The sequence below is a fragment of the Drosophila obscura genome, unplaced genomic scaffold (assembly GCF_018151105.1).
Source record: "Drosophila obscura isolate BZ-5 IFL unplaced genomic scaffold, ASM1815110v1 contig_186, whole genome shotgun sequence".
NCBI classification, from domain to species: Eukaryota; Metazoa; Arthropoda; class Insecta; order Diptera; family Drosophilidae; genus Drosophila; species Drosophila obscura.
Window position 1 is genome coordinate 2380379 of NW_024542774.1, and position 26288 is coordinate 2406666.

At 43.9% G+C, this 26288-nt stretch overlaps 3 protein-coding genes and 2 long non-coding RNA genes across 22 annotated transcripts in view; 1 reads left to right on the forward strand and 4 right to left on the reverse strand.

Moving 5' to 3' along the window:
* LOC111080096 (potassium channel subfamily T member 2) overlaps positions 1–26288 on the reverse strand; it is a 94968-nt gene that overhangs the window by 10277 nt on the left and 58403 nt on the right. For 7 of the 18 annotated variants that reach the window (XM_041593201.1, XM_041593203.1, XM_041593202.1 and 4 more), the window contains exons 3-17: positions 25027–25220; positions 8477–8556; positions 7880–7979; positions 7613–7811; positions 7479–7553; positions 7313–7396; positions 7133–7227; positions 6882–7065; positions 5506–5769; positions 5239–5417; positions 4919–5059; positions 3848–3997; positions 3480–3736; positions 1916–2152; positions 5–325 (exon numbers count right to left, since the gene is read on the reverse strand). In XM_041593201.1, the coding sequence (XP_041449135.1) occupies positions 5–325; positions 1916–2152; positions 3480–3736; positions 3848–3997; positions 4919–5059; positions 5239–5417; positions 5506–5769; positions 6882–7065; positions 7133–7227; positions 7313–7396; positions 7479–7553; positions 7613–7811; positions 7880–7979; positions 8477–8556; positions 25027–25220 (2560 nt within the window). Of the gene's footprint in view, positions 1–4; positions 326–1915; positions 2324–3479; positions 3737–3847; positions 3998–4250; positions 4451–4918; positions 5060–5238; positions 5418–5505; positions 5770–6881; positions 7066–7132; positions 7228–7312; positions 7397–7478; positions 7554–7612; positions 7812–7879; positions 7980–8476; positions 8557–11628; positions 11736–25026; positions 25258–26288 lie in introns of those variants that run through there. The other 11 variants (XM_022375530.2, XM_022375528.2, XM_022375540.2 and 8 more) reach the window with 7 other exon arrangements.
* LOC121403782 lies at positions 20025–20666 on the reverse strand. Its single transcript, XR_002608434.2, has 3 exons — positions 20503–20666; positions 20270–20424; positions 20025–20201 (listed from the first exon to the last, which is right to left on the reverse strand). It is a non-coding gene; the product is annotated as an uncharacterized LOC121403782 (long non-coding RNA).
* On the reverse strand, positions 20858–21711 carry LOC111080099. The gene is made up of 3 exons (XR_002608432.2): positions 21536–21711; positions 21376–21474; positions 20858–21111 (listed from the first exon to the last, which is right to left on the reverse strand). It is a non-coding gene; the product is annotated as an uncharacterized LOC111080099 (long non-coding RNA).
* On the forward strand, positions 21780–22394 carry LOC111080097 (101 kDa malaria antigen). The gene has a single exon (XM_022375543.2). The coding sequence runs from the start codon at positions 21905–21907 to the stop codon at positions 22283–22285; it is 381 nt and encodes a 126-aa protein (XP_022231235.2). The 5' UTR covers positions 21780–21904; the 3' UTR covers positions 22286–22394.
* Positions 23371–23798, reverse strand: LOC111080098. The gene is made up of 2 exons (XM_022375544.2): positions 23503–23798; positions 23371–23410 (listed from the first exon to the last, which is right to left on the reverse strand). Exon 1 carries the CDS (start codon positions 23683–23685, stop codon positions 23563–23565), a length of 123 nt encoding a protein of 40 aa, XP_022231236.2. The 5' UTR covers positions 23686–23798; the 3' UTR covers positions 23371–23410; positions 23503–23562.

A 26288-nucleotide genomic window follows, 5' to 3' on the forward strand; every position in this document is an offset into this window, starting at 1 on the left:
TTACCCCTTCGCTGGTTGAGCACATCCGGACTGAGCAGATTGGGATTGTTGCCGAAGGGCACATCCAGATGGTTGCCCGTGGAGAGCGAGGCTGGCGGTAAGCTCAGCGAGGTGCCCAGACTGTGGCCGCTGCCCACTCCGTGGCCACCACCACCACCAGAAACACCGGGCATGGGCATGCCCAAAGATCCGCCCATCGTCATGGGCGGTGGTGGCAGCGTCGTCGTGGTTATTGTGGTTGTTGTGGCCGCCGTCTGGGTCACCGTCGTGTCCTTGAGATTCTGCCTCGAGTCCGATATTATCACAGCCGTCGGATTATCGCTGGCTACAGTGGAGGAGGTGGGGAGGGAGGGAACGAATGCTGTTAGCCTGGTTAACCTTCCGATAAAGTCAGTTCGGATATCGATTGACATCGAATCATCTACTTGGGCGGTTGCTATACAAAACGAATATCCACTAATTTCAGCTGAGCGAAGAAAATGTGACAGCGAAGGGTGGGGCTGGTGAGGGTGAGGGTGTGGGTGTGGGTGTGGGTGGGGCTGGTAGGGGTATTCTACAAGACAAACCTGAGGGAAAACAACTCATTAAAAGTCCCCGACAGAGACAGACTGCACTGTCCGGGAAACTTTCGCCGAAGTGGTTAGTTAACGTGCAACTCTGCCAAAATGTTGACTCTCTCCTCTTTTGGCCATAGTTTTGGAATACTTAATTACAGGGCAGTACCGAACTATGGTCGGGGGGTTTGGTATGGGCATGGGTATAGGCATGGGCATGGGTGTGGGGTGTGGGTGGGGTTGGTGGTGGTTTAATTTGAGCGCAAAACAAGCTAAACTATATCTTTATTAACATTAAAATTTCAAGACACCGAATACTCCATGCACATACACGCACACATACACGAACACGAACACCAATACAAAAAAAAAACCAAACAAACCTAAGAATATGCGAAAGACATTCTCAGATGAAGAAGAAGGGCACGACGGAAAAGGTGGAGAGGAAGCTACCTACAAAATGTTCGGAAGTCAGGCAAAAAAAAACAGCGAAACAAAAAAATGAAGCAAACATCAAAAATAGTTTTGGATAGAAAAAAAGATGAGGCGTGGTAAGCGTAAACAAGCGTGAAAGCAAGTAGTAGTGAGAGGGAGAGGCAGTAAAAGAGTGTGTGTGTGTGTGTGTGAGTTTTTTTGAGTGTTTGAGTGGGCTTGATTGCAGCGGAAATGTATTTTGACATGGGTTAACACTTTGCAACAAATTTGACACTTTTCTGCAAACATATTTGGACTTCTGGTGAACACACCAGCTAGAAGCACTACTGACTCCCTCCCCATATTGTATGCACCGTAAAAGACGGTACACAGTAAACAAAATCGATTATAAAATGTACATTTATATAGTAAGTCTACTCCTTAGTATATTTCTGCTACACCCAAACCATAAAGGTATTATTCGAAAGCTCAGACCTATCGATCTATAATTATGCTCCAAATATACACAGACAACTGTTATGGAAATTTACTCCTTAGGGAATGAATTTCACTTTTCCTGCCCTTAGGGACTCGAAACAAAAGGTTGAAAGTTTAAATTAATATTTTGTACGTTCATCCCTTTTCTATTCTTTCCTAAAACTTGTTGCATAGTGCTATGGATAATGGATGAGGAGGCGGCTCAAGCTTCCAGACAGGAAGCTTCGCTCCAGGAAGATAGAATGACAGTTAGAGGGGAACAGAGAAAGTTGGCTGGATGAGGGTTATATTTAAGAGTGAGTGAGTGATAGGGAGTGAGATCAAAAACGAGTTAAAAGACAAAGACCAAAAAACGTATTTTTGTATTGCTTCATTTTTGCTGTTTGGGTTTTTTTTGGTGGGGGATTATTTTTGTTTTGTTTTCTGGTTGGATCTGGTGTCACACTCACGCACAAATAGTGATGCAAACTCTCCACTGTCTGGAGTTTGCATTTGCGGATGCGGATACGTTTGCGGATACGGATGCGGATGCGGATACGGTTGCAAGTGGGTCGTGCCGATAGTGCCGCCGCCACTCTCATAACTGGGACTATGGGGCACACGAACACAAACAGACGGCACTGGTGCAATGGTGGCGCCTGCCCCTGCCCCTCCTGCTGCTGCTGCGGCTGCTGTTGCTGCTGCTGCTGCGGACGGGGCAGATCCAGCATTTATTGTTGCTGTTGTTGTAGATGCTGATAATAATGTTGATGATGTGAAAGTAGTGCTTATTGTTGTAGTTGTAGTTGGAGTTGCTTGTACTGTTGTTGCTGTTGTTGTTGTAATCGATGATGGAGTTTTGGTTATTGTTTCATTGGCTACATTCACACACATAACATTAGATGATTATATGATGTACGAGCTATATACATACATACATACATAGTAGGTAGGTAGTGTGTGGGTGTGTAAAGTAAAAGCTCTATAAACCAGTGTACAAACGATCCTCGGACCGATAGCCTGAGTGTCCTGCTGGTACAGAGCTTTCACTGTACACATAAAGGAGTACAAAAGGAATGATTGGGAGTGTGTTTTATTTCTTTAAGTGTGTGTGTGTGTGTGTGTGTGTGTGTGTGTGTCTGTGTGTCTATTTGGGTGTGTCTGTGAGCAGGGGGTAAGGGGCTTATAGACATAACTCTAACCTAAAGTTTGCCAATCCCAAGTGATTTAAAGTTACGAAAATGTCCTTAACTATTTCTATTGTCATTAAACGGGAACTAAGTTCCTTCTAAGGGACATTCCTCTGGCAAACTGTGGACGTTCTTTTCAGCAGCACTAGTCGAGTCTATTTAATATTTAATATATATATATGTATGTACGAGTATGTATCATAATTATTTTTGCACAACAATATTCGTATTCGCTTTCAAGGACAGCTACAAAACATAACAAAGCGGGTGGAACCTCCTCTTGAAGGGTATATTAATAAAATAAAGGCGCAAGTTAAACGGCACCCAAAACAAATCGATTAAAGTGAAAAGTTTTACAAAATAAAGTTCGGGCAAGGTGAATATCATTAATAATCGTAATTCGAGCCAGACACGCTCACAGAACTGACACTGAAAGCGTTTTTGTTTCATTCAGACAAACCAAACGAAATGAAAAACTTGTGTGGGAGGTGGGGTTGGAGGGGGGAATAGTATACCAACAAAGAAAAACTTTGAACTCAGCCTCAACTCAAATATCAAGATAAAACGGGGTAAAAAGAGAAACAAAAAGAGGCAGCGAGACAGAGGCAGAGAGAGAGCGAGAGCGAGACAGAGCAAGGAAATTGTTGCTTAAAAAAAAGGTAAGCTTAAATGTACATAAATATTTAGTTATTTATGCATCGTACGAGCATATTGTATGTATGGCCGATACGGATATACACGGTCATTTATTCTCTGCAAGTAGTTTATAGCACTAACCCCATATAGAACTCCCACACACACACAAATACACACACACACACATCCATCCAAATGCTTTACCCACCAGTTGCAGCTGCTGGATGATGGGAAGAGGCGGAGGAGGTTGGAGCTCCTCCGGCCCCATCCTTGGTGGCTGCCGAGGGGTCCGTTGTTTGATTTTGATTAACGACAAACGCCGAGTTCTCCTCCTTGGTGATGCTCATATAATAGCACGTGTCATCCTTTTTCATAATGTGCCTGGGCCCCGGATTCAGGAGTATTGTGTCCTCATAGAACTCGGGCAGCTCAGCCGGCCGCACCCCCACCAAGGCCACGCCATATCTGCGATGGAACGGGTAAATGTGGGGTTGAATAAGGTTTTTGTGGCAGTTTAGCATAAATTTGATATTTGAATGGCTTGGCCTGGCCTGGGAATCGATTCAAAGTACTTACTTGCGATGCGAGTGGAAGCTGGCGTAGGTGAAGCTCTTGCCCTCGTACTCCCCGAAGAATCGACTGTCGCCGAGGACAATGTGATAGATCTCGTTGCCTGAACACTTGCCATAGAGGCGGTGCCAATCCTCCGGAGATTGTTGGCCCTCCCTGCCGAACGAAAAGCAAAAGAGATGTTTGGTGTTGTCTTTGAGGTGGAACTTCACTCATGAACCAAATGCATTAGTCATTTGTCTCATTTGGCCGGTTTGCTCAACCTCCAATTAGCATCGAGTGTCGTTGGGTTTATGGTTTGGCGTAACATCTGATTAACTTGGCTTTGCATGCCACGACCGCAGCACACGAAAACTAAAAGCCGCGTTTAATTGAAGGCAACCACAAACTCACAAACCTCACCACTTACACTTCACACTTTCCTCCCCTGTTTACTTTTACATGACACAAGTGGCATTTAATTAAAATTCTCAATTTTAAATGGAATTTCCATGTCATGTACAGAATATGTTAGTGCTCGAATCCCATCTCGTCATTCGGTACTACTTAAATTGAATTGCATTTAATTCGAGAAGAGGAATGTTTCTGAACTACAGAAGAACTACAGATCAATTGCGTACGAGGACACTTACAGTAGACTGCATTTAATTACACCATGAACTCACAGCCCAAATCAAGGCCTCTACCTACATACAGGTCCCTATCCCCTTAATTCCACTGAAACTTGCTGAACATTCAATTATAATAGTTGATAAACGTGCCCGACTGCGTCGTAATTCCCTTATCCAGCGTAAACATTCCACTAGCCGCAGGCTGATCCGAATTAGCCGACCACAAACAAGAAATGAGAGGAACGCAAAAAAAAAAATGTCTGAATGGGCAATCAAGCGGCATGGTCAGCTCAGCTCAGATCAGCCAACCGACCGACCGACCGAACTATGTGGCCCTGACGCATCCAAGCGAAACGAACAGATGACGCACGTCAGATAGACAGACGACTTTGCATGTGTGTGCTTAACTGGTTAACAGTTGACCTGGCCCAGAAGGGGCGCCCCTTCTGGGAAATGCCATACGTACTGTCCGCGTGAGGTGTGGAGCAGGAGGGTGACCAGAGTGCTGGCGCCCGGGCAGGTGCAGTTGTTCGCCAGCAGCGCATACTTGAACTCGTCCTCGCAGACCACATGCTCCGCGAACTTCACATGCAGCTTGTGCTCCGGCCTGGCGATGTTAAAATTGGATTTCCGCGGCATTTTCAAACGGTTGGATTTGGTGCCCAGATCCGATTTCCGATGGGTTTCGTTTGGCGTGTGCAAATAGTAAAAATTGAATTATTTCGTCCACGATTCCACCAAACACGAATGAGGAAGAGGGGCAGAGAGGAAACACACACTACCCACCTGAAAATCTGCACATACTGCGGCACATTCGGCGCAAAGTCCTTGACCGCCCAGGAGCGTAGGATGGTGTGCTCGTCCGCGGCCGTCTTGTCCGCATAGTTCCTGGCCGCGAGAATAAAGCACGCCTCCGCCTCGTTCATGCGCGCCCGTGCCAGGTCGCCATCCTTCAGACAAGAGCCCTGCCCGAAGAGAGAAAGGGCACAGGTCAGTTTCATGACAGAGAGATGGGCAGTGGGAACGGGACGGGGAGCCGGAACCAAGTCACACCTGAATATAGATGACACGCTGGGCCCAAATCGGCACCTGTAGAATCATTCGCATCGTCGTGTCCAGCTCCATGGGACTGAGCAGCACAACGTAAAAGTCCTGCAGCAGGGGATGGGCGTAGAACTCGTTGAGGAAGTCCATGATGGTGTCCGCATGTAGGGTGGTCGAGCAGACGACCACATGCTTCTCGCTCTGGGCCCGGTGTGAGCTGTAGCTGCCGCCCAGCTTCTGGCGCTCCATCCAGGTGAAGGCCAACTGCTCGAACTGCAACGTGAGAGTGTTATCAGATTTATTCGGTATAAGTCAATTGTCACGCATGGCAAATTTAATTGCAAAAATCCCAGGAAAGACTCTCTCTCTCGCTCTGTGCACTTTGTCCGTTGCTACATTTTGGTCTAAAACACTTGCAACCTTTTCGTATTTTTATGGGGACGCAAAAGGTCATAAATCCAGCAACAAAATTGACATGCACTGGGAGTTTTTAGTGCTGCTGGCCGGTTTGATTGATGCTCGTGTTGTTTGTTGCTCGGCCAAATGGCTCACTGGTCAATCGATATGCCAGTCATATTTTGTACACCCTTGCCAATGGATATTATCCGTTAAATGGAAACTTGGCCCGATCAAATGCAACTTCATTTGACAGCGGCACTAACTTAAGTTTCTATCATACTCGAACCATTCCATATTCTCTTCCATTCTTCATTTTAGACTGTCAGGTATTCCTGGACTTGTTCTCCATAGAGTATTTTTGCAAGTTGCAATTTGTGACTCCGATACCCCAACTTGAAAAGCGACTACTCTGAAACCAGGCCAGTCTCTATAAAATGCTGCATTCTGCTGTTCCAAGGGTGTGCGGGCTTCGGTGTTTTAAGCTCTGTTGCCTTCGAGCATTTATTGTTCTATGGAATTGCAACTTCTACGCCTGTTCATCCCTGTTTTTGTTGATAAAACAATTGTTTGCAAATTGTTGAACATGGCAGCTCGTCCGGCAGGGTCGGACATCGCACAGACTTCGCACAGCGCACTGATAGGACGGGAGAGTCAGTCAGACAGGCAGGCGGTAAAATGGTAAACAATTTCCATTGACAGCATCCATACTTATTAATATCGATTGATGACCAAAGTCTTTCGTCTTCTCCTCCCATCTGCACACACACACAAATGATGGATGAGGATACGGCTCGTTCTGGCTTATGGAACATAAATATTTAATGTGCAGTTTGCTGGACCATATCATATATCATATATTAGCTTCTCAATGGAACTACTTGGCAATGGATCCCGCCTCATTCAGTCGAATCCCATGACATACCAATGCATCGCCTCGCATTCCATTCCATGCCCCCATTATGTGTGTGTGTGTATAGTAGACTCACCTGCGTGGGCAGCACAATGAGGGCTACACAAATCATGATGACCATGTACAGCTGGGAGGGCCAAATGTCCGGAACAAAGTCGCCGTAGCCCACTGTGGAGAAGGTCACAACCACATAGTACGTGCTCTGGAATAGGTTCAAGTGCCGATGGCCAGCCCGCTGGAAGTGCTGGATGCCACAAACGCTGAAAGAGGAGCACAACAATCGTTGCGGGATGCCACAAAAGGGATTCGATTCATTGCTGTCCTCACCTGGTAAACACCAAACAGAGCAGCGTCGCCGACAGGATGGTCAGCTGCTGGGACAGCGCTGACTGAGACTTTTGCATGGCCCGATGAAGATCATTCTATGATGGCAGATGATGGCAGGTGACGAGAATGTTGCGTTATATGGCAATGGAAAATTGGAAACCGGAAAATTGTTCTACTCACAAACATATTCTCCAGCGAGCGCTTGGCCAGCCAGCAGTTGAGGAAGATGGGAATGAAGAGATTCCGTAGCGGAGGATGAACGATCTGGAAGGGTGGTATAAACGATAAATCACAGCTGATTGAGAGGACTTCCCGTCTCCACCTTCCCTCTGATGGATGGACTTACCGTTAGTGCGAAGGGTATTGTCGTTACTAATTCTAGTATAAAGTGAAATGAGAGTATCTGCTGCCAAATGTTGCCCTGCAAAAGACAAGTGTGAGACGAGTCCAGATTTCATTGGGTGGGCACTACTCGCTCACCTTATAGCCTAGATATGTGAGAACCAGGGATTGCGTTAGCGACACCATGGCTAGGAGCAGCTGCAGGACCCACAGCACCGTCGGCCTGTTCACCCAGAGTATGGCATCCCAGTTGATAATCGGACTCTCTTGGAACTCCTCCTCCGTCAGTTTGGCCGAGATGATGAACTCCGTCTTATTGCCCACCTCGCAGCCATAGCTGTGGGGGGTGGGGATTGCCATCAATCAGCAAGGTATTCGAAGCATTGAATAGCACTCAGTACTCACCAAGTTATAAATGTTGGATTCCTATCCAATATCACACGTATTATGTAGAGAACACACGACAGTAACTTAAGGAATAAATCGGCAATTCGTATGCGTAAGCCTTTTTGTGTGGTGCGGTGAGCAGCGGAGAGAAGTGGAGAAAATCATTAGAATTTGGGTCAATTCATTGAATGCGAATGTTTGCCGACGGGGTGGATCCCACTCTCGTGTCCTCGTGTCCTTCTCCTGTTCACCTGCTCAATTATTTCCTTTCCAAATCAATATTTACCCTAGATTATTGAGTTCTCCTTTGTAATTTCTTTCTTGTGTCTTGCTGTCTGTCTGTCCGTCTGTCTGTGTAGCTATACATAAGTGTAGGTTGTGTGTGTGTGAGTGTGTGTGGTCAGTAGAAGTTTTTCGTGTTGGCCTCTTGGCCTTTTGGCTATTTCCCATTACCGGAATCACTAATCAAATTCAATTAAATGCTCCATCTTGTTGATTATTTTAATCAACCCAAATATTTAAGTTAATTCAAAGATAATACATACACATGTATGTATGTATATGTTACTCCCAGATAAATGTGTATACGGGGTGGGGGGTGGAACTGGCACTTACTTGAACGCTGATTCTTAATGAAATAGAGTTGCAGTCTTTCTTTAAATGTGTTTTCATTCACGTAATACTCCACACGAACTCTGCAAAGACGCAAAAGAGGGAATTGTTAACGTTTGAGAACTAAATTGAATTCGAATAAAGCCTTTCTAAGAACTAGTACTTAGAGCTGCCTCCCTCTCCCTCTTCCACCATCCACACAATTCAATTGTCTCCTCCGGCGTCGCTGTGCCCGCCCTGCACTTGACAATTGATGCGCTTACTTATCATATTAGGCGGCGCAGCAGGCCGCACTCCACACCTCTAAGGCTCCTGGAAGGAGAGAGCTACTATGCGGAGTAGTCGGTGGCACGTGGCAGCCGTGCACACACGTGGCTACCTTGGTCGCGTTGATGCCACTCATGGCCAAAGGGCGTCTGTGAATGGCTGCTCCTGCCCTCAGTGGGGGATAGGATCTGGTCTTCAATGAACGTCCGTCCCTGTCAAAGGCTTTCCCATCGATGTGTAAGTGCATGAGATCAAAGGAACCTGCTGGCTCGCCCTCCGTTCTTGCTCCACTTGATGCCTGCTGCAGCACATCCGCCAGCACATCGTCAGAGCACAGAGAATGTATTTAGAACTAACGAACACATGGCGTATGAGCAACAAGACGCCAAGGAACGATTATGCGACAAAAGCCCAAAAGGATGGAAGGGAAGCAATGAAAAGGTCACAAATCAAGCGCAGAATCTTTCCATGAACCTCTTAAGTTCTGCATCAAATATGTCTCCAGCTGGCAGACAGGCCACAAATGGTCCACTCAGTTGTAGAGTTGGCAGCACAAGGAAGCAGCTACGAAAGAGCCAAGAGCATATATAACACGAGACACTTGACTGCAGCAGACATCGCTTAAAGAGGGGAGTGGGAGTGGAGGTGCGGGCAAAAGTCGGGACTTAAGTAATTAAAAGAGCATCTTAAAGTACAGACCCAGCTAGACAAGGGAACAATTCAATTAACTGCTTGGCACCTTTTGTGGCTCAGCCAGCCTTTGTTCTGTCCTGGTTCACATCGGGGATGGCATGCCCTCGTATTCCGGGGACTCGGGACTGCGGCTTAACTCATTGTGAGCTGTGAATATTCATTTCAAGGTTAACGCACGCTGAGACAGCCCCGGGAAAGACTCTGTGCAAGAGACACAGAAAATAGTTCAAGTTGCTCCCGGCAGCAAAGGCACCTTGGGGGCCATTCAAAAGCTGAGGACGATGACTGCACCGATGAGAGCGTGGAGAAATTAACGAGCTTCGCCCACACTCATGCACATCAACAAACCATAAACACACTCGCAAGTGACCAATCAGTTATGGCCAGGCCAGAACAGACCAAGAGCCACTGCATACAATCAACTCTGACCTCCCAGAAAATCCTAGCACAGTGGAATGAAATTTTCGGCTGACTCTTTTGCGGTTTGTTTCGGCGGGTTCATTCCTCCTTTCTGGCCATTGAACGCGGCAAAATCATTTGCCACATGGCCACAAGTTTGGGCCAAGACCCGCCAGAGGGGGAAGCGGAGAGCGAAGTAATCGCTTGTCACTTTGAGTAGTTTCCACACCGCTTTAAGGCTTTCAGCACCGAACACAGAACACCGAAACCACAGCAAAGAACTTTGCAGGGTTATGGTTGCCTCTAACGTTCTCGTTTCGCCAGATCCAAGCTGAGCTGCTGCAATCAAAACTAAATAAATATTCATATGGAATATGCATGCCAAATATTTGCATCAAAAAATAATTGTGTAAACGTATGTAACAGCAACAGCAACAGCGGGTGGCAAAATGCTGAAAGGAATTCCCTTTTGAATGTGACTGGCTGCGGTGGCAAAAAATTCAATTCTTTAGTGTCACAAAAATTTAATAGATTTAATAAAAATTTATTTGAATTATTTGAATAATATATATAAATATTGATGATAAATAAATTGAGTTTTATTTTCCTTTTCCGAGTCGTTTTAAGCAAGTTTTGAGAAAGCGAAACCAAATTTTCCCCCCTCTTTTCTTTTAGTGTGTGTTCGTAGCCTGCAGGACTTTATTTTTCTTTAAAAATCTATTATGTTCTCGGCCTGGGGCTGAGCCAAGCCAAAGACAAATTGCACGTTAATGTGTTTTTGTTGTGCCATCATTGGATTATCCATAGATATTGAGTTTAAAGCTGAAGTCTTTTAGCTATTACCGAAATGGGTAGCGTCGCCGGAGGGGAACTGCTGAGATTGTTTTACCTTTATTGATTTTTGATTTTCCGCTTTTTGGAAGGAAATTTGATTTAATTTCGCTCGGGTTGGAGGCTCGAATTTCTGTGTTCGTGCGAGATTTGATTACAACCCAGCCTTGATGAAATTTAGCTGGAAACGAAAGCAAAACATTAAAGCCAAGCGAATCAAAGGCCACAAAGGAGTCCTGGCTGGAGCTACAAAAATACCTGGCCCTGGCCCTGGTCCTGGCCCAACAAAGCCAGCAAAAGCTTTTGTGGGTTTCCGCTTGTGTTCTACACAATGGCATAAGCAAAGAACCAAATGGGTCCTTTGTCCACTCTATGCGTGGTGTAGGCGGCGGCAACAAATTGCATTCCTGGGCAGGGCCGGAAAGAGGCCGAAAGAGTTCCAAGAAAGCGTTAGCCCCCTCTTATTTTTGTTTCGTACACGTTTATTGCTGTCTTAATGGTCCCTCTCTATTGTACTTCTCTGCTCGAGTATCCAATAATTCCACCGTCCGAAGGACAGGCAGGCTGCATTGATTGCCTCTCGTAAAAGAGTAAACTGCTCTCCCAGTGGCCTTCACCAAGGAAGTTGTTACTTGACTTAAAGCTTAAATTTGAAGAGGATGCGTTTTGCAGGGGTAAGGGGATTTGCAGCCGGCTTCACTTCTATTAAGTATTTATAACGTCAGTGAGCATCGCTTTGGCTCCGCCGTTTGCCCCTTACGCTTTTAGTTGGGGCCTAATTCGATTATGATTCAACACCTTGGCAGGCTATCGAGATGCCTTGCTGCTCCTCGCTCCTCCTCCTTTGACCTATTAATGGCAATCATGCTGTACAGGGCCCTCAAATCGAATTTCGAATTGAGTTAGGGCAACGCTGCGTGTACTTGATTTCCTGCTTCTCTCGGCTTCTCGGCCTCTCAGCTTACCTGGGTATTCGATCGTAGGAGTCCCATGACGACAGACAATTGTAGGACGAGTTGCGACTGTTTCCCGCCATATTGCATAATAGATGTTCCATTGGCTCAAAGGCACAAAAGCACGTAGCACTTTAGCTAATTTCAGACTCTGAGCGCCTCGTCGGATTGCATTATAGTTGTGATATATATATCTATTTTTGATTTATTGCTGGTATGTTTTTAAACTAGTTCTGCGAGTCACAATGAGGGGAGGGGGTTGGGGTCACACACACAGAAGCTTTAAGAGTTTGCCGCTCCAACTTTAATCAGAATTGATTGCCCTGGCTCGGCAATTAATTTTGTTTTGTTTGAACACGCAATTGAGGACAGAACCCACACACACACAAACACACACACAAACACACACAATCGTTGGCAGACACTCGCACACTTATTTATAGCTTGTTTAACATGATTTTTTGTTGGCCGAGTGGGTGCTGTTGTTGTTGCGGTGGCCATTCCTCTGCATGTATGTGAGTGTAGTTTGTATGTTCCTTGGTCATTTAATAAATTTATTGCCCAAACGGCCATAGCCTTGAAAAGAAGGAGCACACCGGAAAACAGAATGGTGGTGGTGGAAATTGAGCCTGCCATTAATTCCCCTTCTTTTTTATACTTTTACATTATCTGACATTGTATTATCACATTCCTCTTCTTTCTACCATCAATTATTAAATTCATTCCATTCATTAAAGTTCATGCATTGGCAATAATGCATCGCAACCTTCCCCCCCTTTGCTTATTGCTGTAATTGTAGTCGTTTGTTAATCCGGAACTCGTTTGGAAATGCATTCACATTTCAAGGAGGCTGAATGCAATTATTGTTGGAAGCCTTGATTGATTTTTATAGCATTTTAATTGCATATTAAAGTCATATTAAAGAGAGATTTTCGCAGGCTTTGGTGACCCCGAACCTGGTTTTACTTTAATAGAAAAGGGCAATTTTTCATCGAGTGGAGTGGCCCCCCAAAGAGTCTATCAGATTTATGGCTTTCGACACTCACTGACAGACAGAAAGCCAAATCATTAGACGTGACCTGAGTAGACTCGCTAAGTGACACATTGACGAATGACGGGACGTGAACAGGGACATGAATTGTCACAGTCAAAGGACACTCCGCGATTGTCCTTCCATGACAGCAAATTTGATTCCTCAGTCTTATCTTGTCTTGTCTTATCCTTCTCCTACGAGTATCTTTAATTTACATTTTTGGTCTGGCAGCGGCTGCTGCTGCAGTTTATGGCTTTTGCCTCGCTGGACTTGCTTCTTGGTCTTAGCTCGGGACTTTCAATTAGAAAACGGAGAAAATTGTTATCCTTGTCTTGCCATTGTGTCTGTAGTCTTTGAACTTTGAACTTTCCTTGCCACAACGACAACGACAGCCAGTGAGAGCAGACTCTATGGGTGCTGATTGATTCACGTCTCCAGCTTTTTGTGCTCCTTAATGCAGTTTTTCCGTGCCATGCCCCTGCTCCACTCTCACGTATCCGTTCTTGTTCATTCCGTCCCCCAAATGCAATTTGCATAGCAACGGTTGGGTCTTGACTGGCTCTTGAATTATTTAGGCATTCGAAGTGATTAATCGAAGTGCTTTCTTTGGAAATCCCGTGCGTGTCTGTCTGTGCCGACGGCCTGCCTCCACATCAAGTATACGCCCTGCCCTGTTTTGGGTAATCATAATGCAGGTGTGATGTGGCGCTATTTTTTGATGTCACTGAATCGTGTGCGTGGCAATTACATTAATTGGCCGGCCCCATGTATAAACCTCTTTTTATGAGCTTCCAGTAGCGGCACAGGCACAGGCAGTTGTGGTCTCAGGGGGGTAAGTAACCCAAATTTCGAATTTCTACTTGCAAAACCAACTTGGAGAACAGCTCCACTGCAGAGCATCATCCATCACTCCGCGAGGAAGTGTAGCTAGTGTTATTTTTCGAGTTATTTTCAGTCTCCACTGAAGGTTAATTTTGAAACAAGCCACCGCACCTTGCCAGCTTCGTTCAGTCTGCCTGTCTGCCTCACAGCTCATTAGGTTTATCGATTGGCACAAGCGGAACGGCCCTCAGTGTACCACTTGCTACGACAACAGACAGACAGACAGACAGACAGGCAGATAGACAGATGCCGAGGCCAGAGACAGAGGAAAAAGTTTCTTTGGCTGTCAGAATCGTGTGTCGCCTAAATGTATGCAAACATTTGCATTAACACTCGAGCACAATTCGAATCGGAATTGGTAGATTTACATACACACGAGTGTATGTAGTATCTCGGCGCTGGGTTGGAAGAGCATTGAACCAGAGTTCGGCTTGCTGTTCGCCAACGAATCAATTTTTGACTGCATAAAATTTAAATGTTTTCTGCAGGCACTGGCACTGCCACTGACACTGACAGTGGGACTGCTTTTGTTTCATTGTCCAGACAGACAGTTTGGCTTTGTTTCGCCGTTGATGCTGTTTGCCATTTGCATACTGGTAATATCTTTATTCATTTTGGGTAGCCATGCGAATAGACACTGCTAAACCGGTGACCTTTGCCTCTGCCTGCTGGTGCTCGCACCCCGAAGTACGGAAGTCCAAAGACGTCACAGTTCGTGAACTCTTTTAGAGACTGTGGCGCTACTCCCTCGGTCTTCTGCGCATCGTTTCGTTTTGTTTTATGATTTCTGCTCAGAGTTTATGTCCTGGCTTTATGTGCAGCATAATAAATTTGATAGCTGAATCGTTTAAATTGAGTGAAGGTCGCATTTTAATGGGCATCCGTCTTGATTGCACACACAAATCCCCCAAAAAAATAATGATGATATCTCTCTCTCTCTTGCTTCTAATGTTGCTTATCCCAATGGCCAGCCCAGAAATGGCTTTGATGTCTTGCGAGCATCTGCTCACTGGGGCAGACCGCATGTTGCACGGGCATCTGCCAAAATTAGCATTACGAATAGTTTTGGCAGGCTATCCCAACATATTGCCATTTCCCACGCTACCAAGCCATCCACGTTTTTCAAATAAACAACTTGGCACGCCATTTCCCCGGCCATTACACAGGATTGGCACAGGATGTGCGGTAATGGCAGATTAACTTGCTTTCATCGAACAAATGAGCATTTAAATTTAATCATTTCAGCTAGGTACAACAGCCAAGGATACGTTAGAAATAATCAGAAATATTTCGAAGGAGTTTTTTTGGATACTTTTTGGATACTCTCGCGTAGAATGAGTGTATTTTTCAGAATCTATTCTGAAACCGCTAAGAAACAAAATTAACAATAAAATCAAATAAAAGTGTACTTTCATATGTATTAGCATTGATTAAAGATCGCCTTCGAGGTATCAGCTGGTCGCATCGTCCTCTTTGAGTATACCCTAACTTGTTGATTATCATTTTTTTCTGCTTCTGGTCCCGTGTTGCGTGTGCTTTCCGTTCCAAGTGAAAGTTGGCACGCGTCCAACTCGAGAGAGCGGGTGAACGAGACGCACAGAAATAAGTAGAAGCGGCAGACATGGAAGGAAGTGCCGGAGACAACGGCACGCCTTGGCTGTCGGCCAAACGCGCAACAGTTTAAAAAGTAGGCGTCACCCCCGTAAGGGCAGGACATGTCAAAACAGGGCAAAAACAGCACAAAACAAGACAAAAAGAAGAGGGGGGTTGGAGAAAGTGGTGGAGGAGAAGAGGAGCATGGACTTAGGGGCAAACTGTTGCTGTCGCATGACCCTTTTTGCTTAGCATACCTAATCGTGCGGAAACAATCGATTGCCGTTAAATAGGAGGCAATTTGTCCATAATGACGTCATTACATGCAACAAGCAAACAAGGCACAGGGCGTTCCTTGGCCACAGCCAACAGCCACAAAAGCAGAGGCTAATGTCCTCACCCGGAATGCGAACATAAATCAGTGTTGCGCTCTAAACATGGCCAAAGCCGCATACGACCTTTCTCAGTCAGTGCCAGTTCCCATAAGTAAAGAACAATAGAGAGCAGAAAAGAACAGAACAGAAGAGAACATAATAGACCAGACCAGGCCAGACCAATGGAAGAGCCGATGCAGAGCCGCCTTGAGTAGCCAAAAGCGTAGCAAATTTATCACTTGGCCAGCTTAATGGCTCTTGGCCCAAACAAAAGCGCATTACAAAGCGTTTAGCGTGTTTTCCTCTCGTTTTTTTACATTCCACTTAATCCCCCTGTTGCGGACCGTCTGCACGCGTGAGTGTTTTTGTTCGAGTAGTGGTTAGTGTTTGGGTATGTTTGCATGCGATGGCCATGCAAAACAAATAAAGCGAAAGTGAACAAAGTGAAATGGCCGACAAAGGTGAAGTTATTATGGCCCGTACAGGTCCAGGGACTTAAACCACCACGAAAATGAAGTCATAAGTGAATGAGTGGGTGAATAAGAGAGTGAGTGGGTGAAGGAATAAATGAGTTAATGAGGACAGAGCAGCTCTAACTAATAGTTTCAGAAATTCCCTTTCATAATGCCTGTCCTTGGTGGCTAATCAAATGTTTCCAAATGTTATTTAAGGCTGCCCATGCATGAACTTTTTTAGCTTAACACGTGAACACTTTTTGCTATTTCTTTTGATACAATTTTAGTTTCTTGAAAATGAAATTAGTTTAGTGCCATAAGCTTTTCGTGGAAAAAATAAAGCGAAACACAATTTAAATTGAATGTTATGGTACGTTTTAACTTATTCCTGTGGTTTTAGTCATGTTTTCCTTGATTTAATTATTCAGTGAGAGTTGTCGATGTAGAGGTAAACGACAGGCCAAGCGAAAGCTTTGGTTTGTACATATCGACGCAAATCATCGCTGCACGATATTTGATGGTTTGGTTAGATATATTTACACATAAAATAAATCAAATTATGCCATTCTAACCCACAAAACCGTGTATCATAATCTACATAATAAATGCTCTATTTCGCTAATTTTAGAAGGTTTTCATAATATTGGAGAAGTCGATTTTCAATTAAAATGGTTTGCCATTGGGGCATCCTTCACGTGTTCCACCACTCACATAAATTGAATTTTGTTTGCCTCACACCCAGTGTTTGCGCTCCCTCCGCCAACCAACTTTCCTTTTTGGCCAAATGTATGCAAATAGAAATGTCGCACATATTTCATAATTTTCATATTCATCGCCTGGAAAGTAATTTGCATTTGCTTTTTTATTATTTTTTTTTATTTTGTTGTTGTTCTTATACTTGTTTCAGTACAAATTGGTTGCCATTTCTGTTTATCATGCACGGAAATTTGTAGATTGCGTGAGTGCGTATCCATACATACATATGTACACATGCATGTATGTATGTATAAAATGATGTGCCAAATTAGCTTGTTTGACATTTCAATGTGCAAATATTTGGGGAAGTTCGAGCAAGTGGCAAAAGTTGAAAACGCGTTGAAAACGCGCGAAAATGTCATAGCCATTGCGTTACGCATTTCATGCCCGACTGCAGTCGATTCGGCAGGCAGAGCTTTAAGGCTGTACGTAACGTACTTGGGTGCCACAAAAGCGGAGAGCTTGTCGCTTTTATTCATCTGTCGCTGTCAGTTAATTTCCGTTCAAGTAGCCATTAAAACAATCATGACGCCGCTTAGGCAACTTACCCTCACACGCACACTTAAATACCCATACACACACGCACACACATACAAGTAAATACTCGGATACATACATATATAGGAGAAACGCCATTTTATGGGACGCCATTAACAGCTTGTTGTCGCAGCAGCCATTTAATAATAATAAAATGGTAAAAATCCAAGAGAAATAACTCAATTATATGGCCAGACGAACGGAATGAAAGGAAGAATGAAGGGCAGACAGACGGACTGGCTGACGGAGGACTTGTCAACGCTGCTGCGCTGCTTTCTACAGACCCACTCGTGCCAGGCTAATTACAGACTTGGCTATTCGCTTTTTTGGCTTCATGTGGATTGGGATCCTTATTAATATTGAATCCAATTAATCCTCCCCATTTGACTCCACTAAGTCTCGCTCGCTCATAACATGTGGCGCGTGTCAAGCCACCATAAATGGTTTTGACTTCTGGAAAGTTTGTCAAAAACTTTGGATCTCGCCTCCATGTCTCTGGCTGCTGGCTGCAAAGTCAATTTGTTGTTGGCAAGACCTCGACTGAATTGCGCAATTTGCACCAAGCACCGCTGTTCGGAGGAAGGAATGATGCTACTTCCTGGCAAGTGACTGAGCTTCTGTGTGTAACCCGGTGAGCCCTCATTGATCCCCAAAAGAACTACCCGACATTAACGTTTTGTTATTTTACTTCCATACTTTGGTTTTTCGGTAATTTTATACTTTAATTAATTAATTTTCAAAAGTATTTTTTTCTTCTTCTTTGGGTTTGATGATTTTTTTGTTTTTAATTTGATAGTTATGCACTTTTAGTATCATTTTCATTCACTTGCACACACTGTTGAGCACAAATATCAATCGAAATGCACTCTGCTTTCCGACAATTGCTTTTGTAGGTCGTTTCTCAACAAAATATCCTTCGATTTCAGCAATCTGTGACCCGTAGCCACACAACACATGCTTTTCGAATATTGTTTTCGAGCGATACGATTTGAAAATAGCTCGGTTTGACATGCAGCTACGCGACTGGACTGCTTTCGCACACTTCGGCATTGGGATTGGGACTGAAGCCGAGTGGCACAAGGCACGAGGCACCAAGGAAGCGGCGCAGGCTCCCAAACAGCGCCACAGGGAAACCCACCACAGCGAGGTGAGTCCTGGAGGCGCCAACAGCTGACTCGGCCGAATGCCGGCAGCTGTTATTTGTCCGTCTTTGTTTACGTTTTTTTCCCCACAGAGAGACTGAATGAGAGAGAGAGAGAGAGCCACAAAGCTCCAAAGTACAGGAACAGCGACGCTGTTAAAGGAAAGCTTTCTCCTGCTGAATCTGGAGCTTTTCCGAGCTTAACCGAAATTCAAACCGTCTCTGTTAGACTTGGAAACTGCATAAATTAATTCTCAGCATGTGAACAAAATTCAATTAAAACTTTCTATTGACAAATTAGCATTCGGAATGGGTTGAACCGACAGAAATGCTGTTGAAAGGCTCTTTGGAGCGGGTCCAATCAGTGACTGTGGTGTGGTGTGGTAAGGATGGCAGACGTTTCAAGGCCAAGTGGGAGACGAGACCCTTGAGCTACCCTACCTGTTGGCTGGCATATAAATCTTAACTCCAGACCCGCACGGCTAAGCATTTTAACCTTTGGGCACCCTGCCATGCTGGCACCGCACTCATGGCCATCAATCATTTGGGGAGCACCATTTCATTTGGTAGTCGAGTCAATCTTATGAACGCCACCTCAACCAATTACCCCACCAAAGGGGATGCAAGGATAGCCCAGCACAGCACACCTTTGTCTGTTTGCTCCGCAGATAAGACTTACCACAAACAGCTCCATCGTAAGTTATGCAGAGGGACGCACTCGAACCCAACCCAAATCCAACCCAACTGGAACTAGAACTCGAGCTAAAGCTGATGTTGAAGCTTGTGCTGAACTCATGAAATATTTATTTATGCGGATGGGGCCCGATTCGGATCCGGGGCCTAAGACTGATTGAAATGCCGTAGCCAGCGATGCCATTAGGAACCGCAACGAGTTCATTTGTGCGTCAGGGAAGGCTTCATTCTCTGTCTTCTCATTTGTTAAACGTTTTGTGAGGCTGTCGTCGTCGTCATACGAGTATGTATCGTGCCCTGGATTTGCTCAATAATCAATCATAATGAATGGCGGCGTGCAGGTGGGGCAGGTGGAAGGCGCTAGGGAGGCGGACAAGGGGCGGTATTCCCACACACGAAACAACAAATTGGCAGCCAACCCTAAAATTTTCCACTGACTTACACCTCCATAGAGAGGCCGCAACGGGAAATGGAAAGTTTTCTCTTTTCCCCCGAACTTTCCAACTTTACCCAACTCAGAGAGCCTGACACATATATTTATTGCCAATGCCTTTGTTTCGCAGCTCCATTACGGGATGCGAAAGTTTCCCTCAAAGTCATAAATGCATTGAACTCGACTTCAAAGCTGTCTCGACCCCAGCTTTAGGCTGAAAACTGTTGATAGGGGTTTGGTTTCACATGTACCGCGTTTTAAATCTTTACAAAGTGCTGTCGATTGAAAATCCCAATCGGAAATACAAATGTTTATCTGTTTAGTAGAATAAACCTTTTAGAACGTGGTATTAAAAAATGGGTATAGTGCGGGACTTCCTCGACCTTTTCGTATTACAAACCATCGCTTTGGGAATATTGGAATTACTTACAAATCCCCTTTTTAGGGTTTTAAAGGTGAAAATGATTGTATTGTTGTATTTACCTGAAAGCAGAAACAATGATAAAAGTTATTTTATATTGCATAGTTATTTTTATTTTATTTAATTTGTGATTTCATAAACGTTCAAATAGCTTCAATTTTGTTTGGCATTCGATTTGAAAATACTTCAGGGGGCGCAGCGTCGGCACATAAGCATGCCGACCCACACTCCCAGACCAAAGCAGATCAGATGGGTCATGCTGGCTTACTGTAGGGTACATAGTACATATATATATTAAATGCAAAGAAAATGAATCCCAGTTATCTGGCACTTACGCGAGTATTCTTGGCTATGAGGTAGCCCACGATTCCACCCACAATGAAGGTCAGAAAACGCTGCATTTTATTGTTTGGTTCCCAAATCCTATTCCACACCTAATATAATTTCAAAATTACAATTTTGTGTTGCCACTGGGCCGGACAGCTATCGACTAAGATATGAAAGCATATGTATTAGCAAGGCATACTTTGACTTTTTGTAAAAATTACAGTCAACTTTTGCTACCCACCTATGTATTTTTGGCAATCAAGTAACCCACAATACAACCAACAATGAATGTCAACAGCCACTCCATTTCCAGTCTCCTTTCCTCTATTTTAGGCACCAATAAAATCAGAAATTATTCGAAAAACTCCCTACAAGGCGAGCAACTTGGTTTGAATGATTTTTCCGTACTCGTTTTGACTGCTAGTTTAGGCAACGCCTACTAAATGCGAATCGATAAATTACTCTACGTGCCTCCTTCTGTATGAGCAACTAGAGAAACTAGAGCACTATATTCGATCCCTCTGGAATTATCAGGAAAACCACTAAATATGCGGGAGTCCAACTCCGCAGCTAGACAGAAAATAGAAGACGCCAAGTGTATTTGTTCTATCTTTATTTGTACGTTCTGCTTTATTAATTTAGTTTAGTATCCAATTTTGAGGCCATTTCAGGGCAGCTTTGAATGCGTGTCAACATCGCTTGCAGAGCATCAAGCCAATTACTATGCCCAGGGCAAAGGAGATGACGTGCGTCATTTTGCTTAATGGATCGGGAGGCAGTGGAGATATTTGCTCGGTTCTTGACTTTCAATTTTGATACCTTCGAGGTGTACCAAGGCGCACAGCTCATGCTGAGTAATAAAAGAGAGGCCTTCGATTAGTACCGCTGATTCCAGGCTTAAGTTGGTGTTTGCTTTGAAACCTAAGTGTTCTTAGCTAGCAGATAGCCCACCAAACAACCAATCACGAATGTAAGCACCCAATCCAATTCCATTCTTGAAACAACAATTTTGTAAATTTTCTCTACTGTTTTCTATCCAAATGAACAGAACGAATGAGGCTAAAAGACAGCTCTGAGCCTACTCCCAGTTCCCAGCTAGCGGGAATATTCTCACCTTTCTCTCAATAATTCTGGCCAATCAAATAGCCAACAATGCAGCCAACGATGAAAGTCAACAGCCAAGAGCTCTCCATAGTTGGTGGTCAAAAATGAACTGAAAGATAAACGATGTACGGCTATCTACAGTCTCCGATCTTCATCTAATTTTTATTTACCTTTAAAACTTTTTGCCAACGATGTAGCCCACAATTCCGCCCACAAGTAAGGTTAGGAGACGATCCATACCCGAAATGGCAGTGAGAATTTTGAGGATTCCAAAAAGGTGTTCGAAATAATTTAGTGTACGAGTTCGAGTTGTAATACAAATTGCTGGAATAATGTAAAATGATCGGCCAACTGTATGGGCGGTGGAAAACAGTTTCCCAAATCTCTTTTTAGGGAATTTGAAATCAATGTCACATTTTCCGATTGCTTCCCGTTCATTTTAAAAATTGTTTTCAGTTTGGTCTCATTTTTTTGGAAACTTAGTTTGGGTGAAAATTTTCTTTTTTTGGTCAATATCTTCTTCTTGAGCCCAAAACAAAATGTGTAAGCGTCCGAGTTGTCCTCCGCCAAAATCCAGCTGTCCGCCCAAGCCGTCTCCGCCGCAATGCAAGCCCGGTCCGACTCTCTGGTCAAAGCTCAACTGTGTGCCCTGCAACCGACTGTTCTTCTTTCTGGTGGGTGCCGGCATTGGGCTGTACTACGACCAGATGAAGAAGGACATGCAGAAGTCCCAAGAAGAAGCGGCCAAGCAGGTCAAGAAGACCCCCAAAGAACTGGAGAAGGAGAAAAAGGAAAGCGAAAAGAAGGAGAAGGAAAAGAAGGAGAAGGAGAAGAAAGAGAAGGCTCAGCAAGAGAAGGAGCGCAAGGAGAAGGAGAAAAAGGACAAAGAGAAAAAGGAGAAGGAGAAAAAGGAAAAATGAAAATATTCTCGCTCAGAGCATCTTCCAGTCATCAACAAGAAGATGTCTTCCCCAAACTATAAATTTCCAGTTAAAATTTTAATGCCAATAAACAAAATCTGAAGGCCAACTTAATTCACCGTGAAACACACACAGCACGAGGTAGATACATATACATATATAGATTCGTGCAGAAATATATAAGGGCGAGGGAAGTATCCCCCATACAGAATGTCCATAAAAACCGTGCATCGGTAACGTCAGTAGCTTAAAATCTCTGCTTAGTTTCTATACGATGGAGCATATTAAAAATATCAATTAGATACGGGATCCAAAGAAACTTTTATTTTTTAAAACAGCTGAATTTAAAAGAGTAGATCGAATCATTGGCACAGTCGTATAAATGGATGATAAATGGACCGTCAGACGTTACGAGAGTTGCTCGATTGCTGGTCTTCTCCGACTTCGATCCGTGCGCTCACTTGATTTGTAGATTGATTAGTTTCTTGCTTAAAGCTTGCTTTAAAAAAAACCCCCAGAAGACTCGAAGATTCTTGGCTTCCAGAACCATACTGATAACTCCATCCAAGTGGCATCGATGCGGTAAAGAGCTTGGGGAAGGGCCTTTGCACCATCAGCAAACCATCCTTCTCGATGCAGCCCTCGTAGCATAGATTCCTAGCTAACCGCGTCACCTTGAGGAATGAGATCAAGAGCTGCTTGGCTCCGCCTCGTTTCAGGGCCAGTGGTACGGCCGGACTACTTTTTCTTCTTGTCAGGTTCCGGTACCTTGAGCTTGTCGCGTACAAAAAGCACACCAGCTCCTACTCCGACCATAAAAAACAGCAGTCGATTGCATTGACGGCAATTAAAACGGGCCAACAATGACCGATGAGCCCGGCACGGTCTGCTACAGGGCATGTTTCGAGTTCCTCCCAATTTCGATCTGAACATGTTCTAATTTAGAGCCAAAATTTGTTTACAATTCCAAAAAAAAATACATGGAATAATTTTGGTTGAAACAAAAAATGAAACGCTGTAGATGAAAGTCGAACGAGAACTGAATAATGCCGACATCTGTTAAGCCAGCTGGTTTGAATTTTTTGTCTCGACGACTTAGTTCCATTGATTGGCCCAAGCCCAAGCCTGTCGGTAGAACGCGAAAATATATTTAATTTCTGGGTTCGGTAGTCAACGAATCCTGCCAAAAAACAGGCTAAAAACTAAACTAAACTTACAGTCAATAATAGTTGATGGTTCTGGAGTAAGTCTCACGGTGGAAAGGAAGTGTGTTTCGATTACTTCTTCTTCTTGTCGTCACCCTTGCCCTTCTTCTCTTCCGCGGGAAAGGTCTTGGCATACCACATGCCCACAATGGCACCCGCACAGATCGCGGACACACGCTCACACAGCATATGCATTTTGGTGGTAATTTATCAAATTGCTTGCTCACTTTTGAATTTGTATAAATGTTCGCCAAATTGTAATATTGTCAGATGTTTGTGTGGGTGTGTGTACCGCTCGAATGTTATAACTGAATGTTTCCCAAATAAACGAATACTTCAAGCAGAAAATGGAAATCTCGTTGCCTGCTTGGCGAGAACTTTTGTCACAAAACAGAAAGACAAATTAACAGTCGTCTCCCCAACAAAAGCCAAGTTCGGTGTCCACGGCTTAGCACTCTCAGCCGCAGATAATTAATTGAAGGATTTCGCAAGCCAATTTAAATAAGCATTTTGGATTAGGTCTGTCCCAGGCAAGCAGTCAAGCATTCAAGCCGCCCCTGTCCTTAAATTGTAAATAAAAGTACATTCTGATCTCCCCAAAGCGCAACTCCCATTCTGATTATTGTACTCGCTTTCTGAGAATGCCACCAACTCGCATTTCAAGTATTTTTGTCGGCTTGGAAGTGGCTACACATGTCACAAAGGTTGATTTCTCAAAACATGATTAAGATTACGTATGTTTGTATGTACAACGCTGCCAGTATTTACAATACGTGCAGAGTCATACCCCCATTTCGCAATTGTAACTTAGGAGCATTTACTTTTTGGTACAAGTCTGCTCTGGCCCACTCGAACAGCCAACTCCCTTAAATTTGAGGTTTGTGAATGTGAATCACCCATATTTAAAATAAAATATTCGAGTTTTTTATACGAACTGCGAAGTTAAATGTAATTCACTTTGATTTAATGCCCTTATGTGCATTAAATAGTATTTTTTATACTATGACATTACTTACTATAAATATAAAACACTTAAGCAAAAATATTATAAATTAACTTAGCTGGAAAAACCTTACATTAAATCAAACTAAATATGAAATATTTAATGTAAATATGAAATTTTTTTATTTCTAATTGAAAACACTTTTAAGTTTAATATGGCAATGCTTCATTCTCTGGGTTTAGAGTTACATTATTGTTGAATTTCTCCAAGCCACATAGTGCTTAATGTTGTGGTCGCACTCTAAGGCCTCACAGATGCCAGAGTGTGCGGCGTGAGGTGAGTGTCAGTCAGCAACAGACGAAACCCAAGAAGTTAGGCACTTTTTCGATTTCGCTGAGACAGATGAAACCCGCTTTCGATCCCCATGGTAACCCTGGATTGCCATTTTCGGAGAAATGGTTAAAGATTCGCACGGAAGGTGCGAAAGCAATTACTGGTAACTGGCAGCCAAAAATATCGCAGACACGTGTAGGTACTACATTCGAGACTAAGAGTTTGGCGTCATTGGGGCACGGCACTGGCACTCGACTCACCTGGGTATCTGCAGCGCAATCTCGTCCAGGCTGTCCGATGGACTCATCGGCGTGCGCTCGAAGAGTCGCGACGGGGCCAGGGTCAGGTGGCCGGTGGAGTCGCTGACACATTTAAAGACCTTGGCCCCACGACGCTGGCGCTGCTGCTGGCGCTGCTGCTCGACGCGCTTCTTGCGCTTGTTCTCCTCGGCACGCTGCAGGTTATGCAATCGAAAGAAGAACATTGACATTCTGCGGGCGATTGGCAGTGGGCGGTGTATGGATTGGGTGGTGTTGGCGGAGGCGGAGTCGATGGTAGCGTTGATGTTTTTGATATCCGCATAATTTCGATGTCAATTTTTGTTTTGGTTTTATTTCGAATGTTTTTTTTTTTTGATTGATTTACGTTATTATTTTGGTGCGAACATTTTTGATCCGAAAAGGGTTTTCGTGTTTATTTGTCCAATAATGCATTGTATTTTTATTATTAATTAAGCAAAACATTTTATGTTTATTTTTCGTTGTCGTTGTTCAAGTGAGTTATTTTGTGGAAAATGATAGAAGCACGTAGAGTTTTTCGATTAATGTGTGCTGCGATGCATCGCGATGCTTGTGTCACAAAGTCCGGTTGTAAGTGTATGTGTAGGAGAGTATGTGTGCTTGTGTGTTGGCATCTATTTTTGGGAGCTTTCTATACATACAAAAAAGTACCGTAAACACAAGCCAAAAGCATAGGAGAAAGATTTGAATGAGTTTCGCAAAGGGAAATTCGTAGCATGCATGAATGAACAATCCGCACTGTTATCCCAGCACTAGCAGCTGGATATTTTGTTGTATCCTGCTCAGTTAAGAAAAACACACAAATAAACAGTTTGTTGAAGTGGATGTAAAATAATAGAACATTGAATAAACGAAGTAATAAAAACCAAAATTTATTTATACATGGTGCGCAAAAACTACATATTATGATGGCCGAATCAGAAGTGAAAAATTGTTAGTGGACACATTTCATAACAGATCGATGGGTGTTTCCTGATGTTATTTTCAACATTTGCAGCCATGTATTTTGTACAATTTATTCTTGCTAAAAGTATTTTCTGCTATATTTTGTAATCTGCTCAAATGCTGCTTCACATGGCATATCCAGTTTTGGGATGCTTTCAAAGCTGTAAGGCCACAAATTTAATCTCCGCAAAACAGAAATCGACATCAAGAAAATGGCAAAAACAAAATCCAGCAAAATCGACACACGCTCGAGGGCGCAACCAACTTCCGCAGCATCA